The 10,400-nt window shown below is 37.9% G+C and overlaps 1 protein-coding gene across 1 annotated transcript; it reads right to left on the reverse strand.

Moving 5' to 3' along the window:
- Positions 1-485: 485 nt before the first annotated feature.
- Positions 486-10,134, reverse strand: pnpla2 (patatin-like phospholipase domain containing 2). The gene is made up of 9 exons (XM_084734168.1): positions 9,630-10,134; positions 7,939-8,171; positions 6,795-6,860; positions 5,028-5,237; positions 4,818-4,878; positions 4,114-4,335; positions 2,533-2,665; positions 2,182-2,304; positions 486-1,502 (listed from the first exon to the last, which is right to left on the reverse strand). Exons 1-9 carry the CDS (start codon positions 9,814-9,816, stop codon positions 1,196-1,198), a joined length of 1,542 nt encoding a protein of 513 aa, XP_084590294.1. The 5' UTR covers positions 9,817-10,134; the 3' UTR covers positions 486-1,195.
- Positions 10,135-10,400: the final 266 nt, after the last annotated feature.

The following is a 10,400-nucleotide window of genomic DNA, read 5'->3' on the forward strand; positions in this document are numbered from 1 at the left end:
AAAACATAAACACTTGCCTATTTTAACTGCGCTGCTTCAAGTGCGCATTTTTGTTTGTAACGTCCTGTAATTCAAGTTTGTACACGACTGTCTGAGCACATGTGCTATGTTTAAATGCACTTCTGTAGACCTACAGACACACTGTGTCTATAGGGTTTCCTGATTGTATCTAAAGACATATGTCAGTGTCGGGCATTAGTCAAAAATACTTAAAAACTTAGAAACTTGAGTACTTTTCATCCTGGACCAAATTTTCCCAGGTTTTTGCATCTAATTGACTAATGGGGACAGTGCTGACTGAGCTGGACGGTAATCTTGACAGATTTTAATAACATTATGGAAACTATCTCAACAGAGATGGACCTTGTTTAAAAAGCAGTGTTGTTTACCCAGAAACAGATGCTATATCTCTGATCAAAGCTCCTAGACTCCGTTCACCAAAATGGTAATTTTACTTCTCTGATCCACTGCTGCATCAATCGGTTAGTGATCTTGTGTGACTTTGGTGTTTTTGTTTCTGTTATTGTGTGATATTGTTTTTTGCTTGTTTGTCCATGTTATTGTGTGACTTCTGTTATTTTAATGGGTTAAAACGAGATGGAGGTAGTGGTAGACGACAGAGGTAAAATTACTGTTATTGTCAATGGAGTCTGGTTGCTTTAAACAGAGAGAGATACAGTTACTGTTGCTGTTTAAAAACAACAAAAACAAGGCTCTCCCTTTTTTAAAAAGGTCATCTCTGTAGGGATCCTTCTCATAATGCTGTCAGACACTTATAATATTGATCTGAGCCTATCAAAACAAGCGCTTTGAATGGGTTTACTTTGACAGGAGGGATTAAACTGCATCTCAGTTTCGCTTTTCCCAGCTGCAGCGCTCTCACTCTACATGAGATAAGTTTAAAAAATTGTTGTCCCCATTAGTCACTTAGACAAAAAACACATGAAAATGGTGTCCAGGCTGAAAAATACCAATAATATACAGTACGTGTTAATATGGTAAATTATGATTATTTCTAACCCCTACACAAAAGGGTTTATTAGACTACAAATGTCTTCTCTGGCAGCGTAAGAATGTAAACAGATATTAAAGTTAGATTCTTTTCAAATGTTCCTGGATTCTTTTAAAATGTTCCTGAAACTATAATAAGCACATCTTAACCTTAGTATCTGCAGCAGAACCCGGTCAGAAGCTCTTAAGAGCTGCTGATGGTTTCTCCAGAGTCGGCTGCAGGTGGAATAATGTGCATCGTGAGGCCCTCTGAGGAGAGGAGAGATGCAGAGCTCTCATCTGGTGACATCTGGTTAGTTTTGAAGGAGCCCTGCAGGTCCATGTTGATGCACAGCACTCCAGACAGCAGCTGCCTCTTGTACTGGTCGAGACGCATGAAGACATCCAGGACCGAGGAGCTGCCGTCGTTCACCCAGGTGGGGAACAGGCTGGTGGAGCTGATCTGGGATGGGAGGGACTGGTAGTGGTGCAGCTCCAGCTGACAGGAAAACCTGGAGGAAACATTAGCAGCAGGCAGAAGTGTGAAGGATGAGACAGCTGTAACTGTTTCACTCACTGTTATTAAAGCAACTATAACCAATATTTTTCTACCCAAGTATCAGAACACCTAAGTGAAAAGAGAGAATAATCTGTAATGATGAACTGCAGAGAATTATCACCTGAATCTGCAGTTTATAGGAGGTTTTAGCTCCTTGTTTAGCTGTCTAGCCCACAACTTTACTGTCTTAGTTCAATCTCACTGTACTCATAGCATTGTTTTGAGATGCAGTGGGCAGCTTTTCAAAGAAAAAACCCTAAAAACCCACTGTAGAGTACCCACTCAACACCAAATGGCCAGATATTTCTCTCAGGTGTTGGTAGAGACCAAAAAAAGAGCTAATGCAAAGTGAATAAGCATCTGTTGGCTAACAAGCTCAATTTAACACCTTTAAATGTGACGACATGTCAATGCTGTGTTCACAACTTGTTTCTGCCTCCCCCAAGTGGCCCAAAAAAACAGTCATTGCAGGTTTAGCCGGGTTAAATTACAGGCATGTTCACACACTACAGATAACAGCTAGATGGCTTTTAATGTATTTTGGACTGACTGGATGCTAAAAGTTTCAGTAAAAAGATTATAAACCATAGAACCTGTCAGTTGTATGTCTGTGTACTTGAGCAGTCACCTACCTGGCAGATACATGCTGGGAAATGCTTTTGGAGGCCTGACGAAGAACATGCTGCAGGACTTTTGATACCTGCTCTCGAATCCACCCCACATCATCTTGCACATCTGGCAGCCACTCGAGAAGTCTACACATGGGATACACTGATATTAGTCCATCAGCACAGAATGCCAGTCCAGTTTTTGAATGTTTTTAGGGCAAACAGTGTTACTATTACAGGATAATCAGCTCCACTATTCAAAATACAAGACCTGAGTAGACATACAGCTGTAGTACTGTACTGTACTGTACTGTAATACTATTTTGAGTGAAACTAGGAGGAAACGGGACCAAATGTAATTAAGTCCTACAGTACCTGAGAGTCAAGGACATGGCAGACTCCAGAGGGAGTGTGTAAGGGAGCATCATGGCCGAGGCCATCCTGACAGGAAGCAGGTTGCCTAGCGACTGCATCAGGCTCCTCCTCTCCATGCAGGCCTCAACTAGAGCTGCAGAGGGAGGCAGAGAGGATCTCAACATTTATACCCCAAACTGTTCACAGAATTAACCTCCTTTATCCTTTACTAATTATGAGCTAAACAGGAGACACGTTCCAACACATGTATCCAAGTTAAATTTTCAGCACAGTGAACATAGGAATCTTAGAAATACTATCAAACAGAAGGTGGGACAACAACAACAAATCATTTTTATGCATTACCTCAGGGGATGATACTTTACATTAGAATTAATCATTATCCCTTTTAGTGTCCTGAATATTTAGCACATTTATCCTATAATCCAGGCAGCCACCGGTTCTGGTTTGGAATAAAAATACACTTGGAGAATCTTGATATGTCCTTGAATAAGTCTGTGACGATTAATCTTCTTCACTCAGACAGAATTCTCTTCAACTTCTTATCTACTCTTCAGCCACGGAAATGACGATGCAGGTTCTGTTTTAGAGGTTCTTTAAATAATGTATGAATAGAAAATATGGAGACTTGTTTCTACCTCTGTAGACTCTCTAGATATTACGCTTTAAAAGTCAGTTGACTGGGTCCTTTTTGAATCATATTCATTTTATTATTACTTATTTGTTTACAGTCATCTTTTTTTCTTTTAGTTGCATTTTTCCCTTATTTCATTTCCCCTTAACGTGTGTTTTGTTTTGTCGTGTTTTGTTTGTTACCTGCAGTTGAGGCAGGTGCAGGTGCAGGAGTGCAGGTTAAAAAAAAGTGAGCATTGTGCTTTTGCATTTCTCTTTTTTGTACCTGTTTATTTCACACTGCTGATGCTCAGAAACAAAAATAAGCAAAAAAAAGAAATGATGATGTTGAAAAATCTTTAACAAATGCTTCATGATTCATTTAAAAAAGGCTTCCCAGTGTCTAATGAGGTTTCATGTGTTCATGTTAACGGTGTTTTAGCATTAATCACATTAAACACTGTGTATTTAATGACTGTTACAAAATTAACATTATCTTTTCAGATTAACCTGCACTTTTTAATGCATGTATACATGTGTGAACAAACAGATATGATGTCTAACTTAGTACAGTACACAAAGGTACTGTAGACAAACAATATCTGGTTAGACTTTCTTTGAAGGTCATGTCTACAATGCATTATAAGCACTTTCATAAGACATTATAATGCATCTGTAAGGCTTTACAAAACTCTTTATAACGGTTTATAATATTTTTTTCATTTTTTAAATAAACTAAAAGACAAGCTGTTCTTTATCAGGTGACAATATTCTCCTACCTCTCAAGATAAATACTCATTAGAAAACCACTGGATTATCTGAAAAGTGCATTTTCACAAAGTTAGCATTGGCTGTTTTTTGTAGTCCATGAGAAGTTGACATTTTGGAGACAGTAGCAAAAGGCGAAATCTGAAGCTAAGATTAAATATTCCTTCTTGTTGCAGTATATGTTCAATAATGTTATGCTACCTTTGTGCAGGGTTGGTGGAAGGTGTTCGATGAAATGCTCCTCTGTTGAAGAACTGCAATAAACCACCGCTGCTCCCTCTTCCACATTTGGCTTTTCCTCCTCTTCGTCGCTTTTGTTGTCCTCCTCCTCCTCCTCCTCCACGTCATCGTTATAATCCTCGTTATCTTCGCCATTAGCCAGCAGTGGCCTGTCTCTGTGAGGTCCGTTGAAATTAAGCAATCCTGAAAATAGATGCGAATGAGAAAGCATTATTTTTTGAACCTGTGGTCAATGGTTAGGTACATTTTTAATGACTTCAGTTATTCAATTAGCTTATATTAATCAACATACTTGTTCATTTTGATTCTGTGCTTACAAATCACTAAATAAATAAATGTAATTAAATAAACCAGGGTTGCAACTAATGATTATGTTCTTGATAAATTTGTTTTGTCCATAAAATATTCTAAAATTGTGAAAAATTAGTGTTCTCCAAATCCCAATATGACGTCCTCAAATGTCTTGTTTTGTTCACAATTCAAAGATATTCAGTTTACTGTCTAAGAGGACTAAAAAACAAGAAAATATCAAGAAAATATGCATGTTTGAGAAGCTGAAATGATTAATTGATACTCAAAATAATTTAATAGTTGGCAACTAATTGATTAATCATTGCAGAAGCATTGGATAAGATTAGAAAATAAAGTAAACCACAGTTTCTTACCATTCCTCTTTAAAAAGTGTAGAGCATCTTTATATCCCTGCTTACACATGGCTTTCATAACCTGCGCTCAAAACAAACACACACATTCATCTCTCATGAGTCAAAGAAGTGCACTGAGTTCACTCCTGGTCATCTGAGGCAATCAATTTATCTGCAGACGTGTTTGTGTGTTTGCGTTTGGATCTGGAGGGCTGTAATGAAGTGACCTACCATCGGGTCTGGAGGGAAAAGAGCCCTGGAGACTCTGTACAGGTTGGTGAGGGTGAACTGGATGCTCGTGTTGGTGAACCGCAGCTCATGTATGTTGGTCGAAGTGTCTCGGGGGCAGATGTCGCTCTCTCCAGAGAACGGTGACACGGTGATGGTGTTTTTCAGCTCATACTGCGGCAGGTTGTCGGAGATGCCTCCGTCCACATATCGCTGAGTGATAGAAGACAAATATCAGCATCAGAACAAGCAGAATTTATACAAAGTATTTTCGAGACCAACGTTTTTCATGCCATCCTACATGGTGACATAATGAGCCATCCCTGTGTGCGCTCCTCCTCCCAACCCTTTTTGCTGTTTCACAGGTATTAAAGCTAATGTTGTTTGTTTGAAATCATTGGAGTTCACCTATTCACACTGAAATTAATATGGCACATCATAATTCTATATTATGCTCAATGTGAACCACCTCGTCCTTCACATATTGATTATTCAGGCATCTACAGTCATATTTCATAATAAACACATCACCCAGTCAGCGACTCTTTTACCGGCCTCTGATGTTTCTGCTATAGCACTGCTCACAGATCAGAGCTCAACAAAAAGGCTTTCCTAGGGCAAGTAAAGTAAGTACGTAATCGATAGCATGATAGTAATTTTTCATGCAAAAATACTGAAAAAAAATCTGCTTTCAGCATCTCAAAATTGGAGATTTCATGATTTTCTCTGTTTATTATGATATTAAACTGAATATCTTTGAATTTTAGATTGACAAAATGGGAATCGAATTGAAACAGTGTATTATTATGCCTACTACGACTATTAAGTATATTACTGATTCAAAATAAAGGAGTTAAATTCAACCTTTTTCTCCTGGCCTTTATTAAAAATAGGTCATTACCAATAACTATCAATATTGGCTGAAATGAAACATTTTATTGCCCAGCCCAACTCCCCAGTTTTTCAAAATATTCACTGTAAATCCCTTGTGGTGCTCTGAGGGGTATCTGGCCTCAGAGCAATCATTACATCTGATAATAGTGACATCATATCCTGTGTATTGATTCATGTTTGTTTTGATTGAAGCTGCAAGTGAACTTTTAAACTCACAGCACGTGTCAACAAGAACAGAGTGACAACAGTTTTGTGAATTTGAGCCGCGGAGGGTAGGAGAGGACAGAACAACCTTAAAGCCTGCGCCAACATGGTCACATCTGGCTCTGCCACTCTCAAAGTTTGATCACGAGTCCTGCATACACACAACAAGCACATGTAAGCTCTTAAAACCCATCACAGAGGCCACAGAGGGAGGAGGATGGCATTGCTCAATAATGTTTCCCAGAGAACCTTTGTGCTAGAAACATGTCCAGAAAAAAAAAAATACAAGTTATACTTTCCCCTTTAAGCGTGAGACCTCTAACAAACACTGACTCCTGAGGAATTTTATAATCATTGTTTCCACACACGTGCCATTCAGAGCAAAAACATTCTTGAGGAAGGGAGGGAGGGCTCTGATGGGGGCACTTACAGTTGAAAAAAGAGCCAAAAGTAACAACAACAAAACACAATGAGAGGAAATACAGTACATGGTCCAAGCAAAGCAGCAAGGTAGACCGCTCATTATTACACCTCTGCAGCTACAATACTGTACCCAACAGGCAGCTCTTAATCTAAAATCAATGACGATTACGAAGCTAATTTCCTTTCATTAGATCAAATATAGGATTTTGGCAACATGAGGACAAGGCACACCTGCTGAAGTCTACTCACCACTCCTTGCAGTGTGGGAGGAATGATGCCGCAGTACACTGGGATATACGCACTGCAGACACACGCCTGTTAACAAAAGAGAACATAAGAAATATGACCAATTGATGGAGGTACAATTAACTTGGAAAAAAACCCCAAAAACTGTACACTATAACTGAAAATCTTACAGTTAGGGTGATTAAGGTTGTTAAGACTTTTCATACCAGTTTCAGAAATGCCTCCAATATCACATAATTTATTAGCCCCTGCACCTTCGTAGGAAGCACAACACAGAGATATTCAGTTTACTGTTATAGAGAAGTGAAGATACCAGAAAATATTCTCATTTGTGAAGGTGGAATCAGAGAGTTTTGACTTTTTTTTTGACTAAAATCAAAGAATTATGGGGTTTTTTCTTTTAAAAAAACAACCTCAAAATCATTAATTAACAAATTATGAAAATAGTTGGTGATTAGTATAATATTTGCCAACTAACCCATTCATCAACTAATTGTTGTAGCTCTATAAGCCATACAACAATGACAGCAATCATATCACATCCATACAGGCTCAGTTGTTCACAGCTATATGTATTTATTTAACACACTGGTATCAGGTTTTATTACTACTTTACTACTTAATTACTACTACTAAATGTAACTAGAGTTTAAGTACATTTTCTTATAATAATAATTATTACTTTTTGGATTTATTGATAAATTGTTTTTCCAATTAAATGTCAGAAAATGCTGAAAATATATAGTTATAATTTTCCAGAATGCAAAGTGGCATCTTCAAATGTTTTCCTTTGTCCAACGAACAGTCCAACACGCAAATATACTATAGTATAAAACATATAAAATCAATAACCTCACACTGAGAAACTGAAACCAGAGATTTTTTTTTTTGCATTGTCTCTAATAATTGATCAAATGTTTCAGCTATAAAATAAACAATCATTTCCAAATGACTAATGATCAGTTCTCAAAATGTTTGTCTACGTAAATGGCTAAATCTGAAAGCACCCATGGGCTAAACCCCGAGAACACTGTCACATTATCAGTAATGATGTATTAAAGTGACTGTATCTCAACATCCAATTTCATTAATACCAACAAACTCTACTTAAAATAAAGAGAAAAATATTCTCAGACTTGATGCACACCTGCACCACCTCCTCCTTGTTGTTGAAGTGTGACACTAGGACGTTTTCTCCATCTGTCACTCGGGTCAGAGAGATTCCTAACCGCCCGTTGGCCTGATGGTGGGAGTCAGCTGGTAGAGTACGCCGCAGCATGAAACGCACAATCTTTACCAGGTTAAAGGAAGGATGCATGGGTCCGAGGAAGCGCTTCCTCGCCTCTTTGGCAACATCGATGATGCTTGCACCGGCCTCACCTATGAAGACATTCAGACATTGTTACTGTATATGATTGGACACAGAGGAGACAGAACTTTGTTCATTTTAGGATGAATAAAGTTCTTCGTTCAGCTGTACTTTGTGTATACAAAATTAGGAGCAAAATTAGCAGCTTCAATTAAGTAGACTTTTAATCAAATATATCAAATATATTTGGTAAAGCAGGAATTGCAGAAAAGTCTTCAGTGATTCTGTTATAATTAAAAGACTAAAACCTTTTTACACGTGGTAAGGTGATCTTTAAGAATGTATTCTCATTAGAAAAAAGACGGCTATCACTTTGAAAAGCACCACTGACCTGGAAAGGGCTCAGTTGGTATGGCATATTCATTGTAAAATGGTTATGAGTAGGACGCCAGTTTTGATTCTTTGACAGTAGTTTCTGTAACAACCAGTGGTGCAAAATAACTAAGTTTTGAGGTACTTTACTTGAGTTTTTCCATTTATGCAACTTTATCATTTTACTCAGCTACAATTCAGAAGCTTGAACTTGTTCTTTTACTCAGTTACTTTTAGCAGCAACTGCTAATTATTTTGCAGATGAACACAAAACAGCTCAGTTTGAGTCTAATTATTAATTAACAAAAAAGTATGGATTATGTTTCCCAGCAGTATAAAGTAGTTAAAATTAGCTGCATCTTTACCAGCTACAAGATTAATGCACCAATAATTGAGTGAAATAGGCTGTTCTGCAGAATGAGCAGTTTTGCTTTTGATACTTAAAATATATTTGATGCAAATACTTTTACATATATTGTATGTATTATTTAAGTTTAAGTTTTTTTTTAAGTAAAATTTTAAATTCTGGACCTTTCATTGTAACAGAGTATTTATACACTGTGTTATTGCTACTTTTACTTAAGTAAGAGATCTTTACTGAAATGGAGTAGGGCAACATAATTTACTGATATATTATCAAAACTGCAATATGTCTAAGTGCAATACCCAAATAAATACCCTGTAACATTAAAGTTATGCCTCCACATAAATGCACCAGAAATCCAGTCATATAATATATAGATGATTCTGAAATGGTCCATTCTGCAGAATGCAGAATACCTTTACATTTGGTAGTTATTTGGTGCTAATGCTTATGTACTGTCCCATTAATACAATTCTGGATGCAGATGTAAAGTATCTGAGTACTTCTTCCACCATTTAATGCTGCATATGTTAATGCAACAGAAATACTCCATTGCTTTACACCATTGTAAAAGGGTAATAGGCCTACTCATGTTAACTTTATTAGAGTTTAAAGTTAATGAAGGACTTTTACGTTGATCTTCAGCCACTGGTTATTACAAAGACATGTCTTCAGAAAAAGCTAAATTTGTACTTCTACTTGAACAAGTTACCGCACAAGCTATTTAAACTTAATACCTGAGTTTAGTGCCCTAGTAGTCTTTTTTAGTGTAATATGTAAAAAAGTTTCTTACCTAGACAGACTCCAGTAACCAGCGCAGTGGCAGTGAGAGCTCCAGCTGATGCTCCATAGATGTGCCGGGCGTTTTGCACCAGAAACGGAGCCTGTTCCAGCAGACAGCTGGCAACGCCAACATGGTAGATACCGAGGAAACCACAGCCTGCAAACGAGATGCTCCACGGCGAGTCTAAAGGAAACATGCCGGTGACCTCCGCGGCGGTGTTCACAGGCTGTGAAAAACTAAAAGTCTGTTGCTGAAGCTGAACTTTAATTTTTATTAATGATGCCTCTTTACATGCTGTCTCTAGACTTCTGCTAACTGTTTTTAGCTTTCAAGCTAACGGTACAAAGTCACTTTTTTCGTCGCTAAATTGACATTGTTTGACGATACAATAAATACCACATGCTGTTGCTAACCCCTGTTAGTAGTCCTAATTGATCACAGTCCTGATCTAGTTAAATAGCTACGTGGTGAACCACGGGGAGTTGTTGTCATTTCACCTACTTGGATCGTTTTTATTGAAAAGAGGACACAGAGTACCATGGTTAGTCCAATCACAATTGACTCCGTAAAAGAAAGTGGCCAATAAAAATTACTACAGTTGATGCAATGGCCAATCAGAGACCTCACCGCTGAAACACCCGTGAAGTCATCGAGCGGGCACGCTGACTGTCGTTTCTAGAAGGGAACCCCAGAACCGCAAAATATCTCGCGAGAGTGATAATTTTAGCTGAAACAATTACCTTTCCCTAGCCTTGGCCAAGTCATTTTTCCGCAAACATA

The sequence above is a fragment of the Lutjanus erythropterus genome, chromosome 13 (assembly GCF_056507025.1).
Source record: "Lutjanus erythropterus isolate fLutEry1 chromosome 13, fLutEry1.hap2, whole genome shotgun sequence".
Lineage (NCBI taxonomy): Eukaryota > Metazoa > Chordata > Actinopteri > Lutjaniformes > Lutjanidae > Lutjanus > Lutjanus erythropterus.

Bases quoted from the DNA above. Each gene is read 5' to 3' on its own strand.
- pnpla2 (XM_084734168.1), bottom strand. From the start codon at position 9,816: ATGTTTCCTTTAGACTCGCCGTGGAGCATCTCGTTTGCAGGCTGTGGT. The intron at 8,172-9,629 runs GTAAGAAACTTT...ATGTCTTCATAG, and splicing joins GGTTACTGGAGTCTGTCTAG to GTGAGGCCGGTGCAAGCATC. The intron at 2,666-4,113 runs GTAGCATAACAT...CTCCCTCTGCAG, and splicing joins TCCACCAACCCTGCACAAAG to CTCTAGTTGAGGCCTGCATG.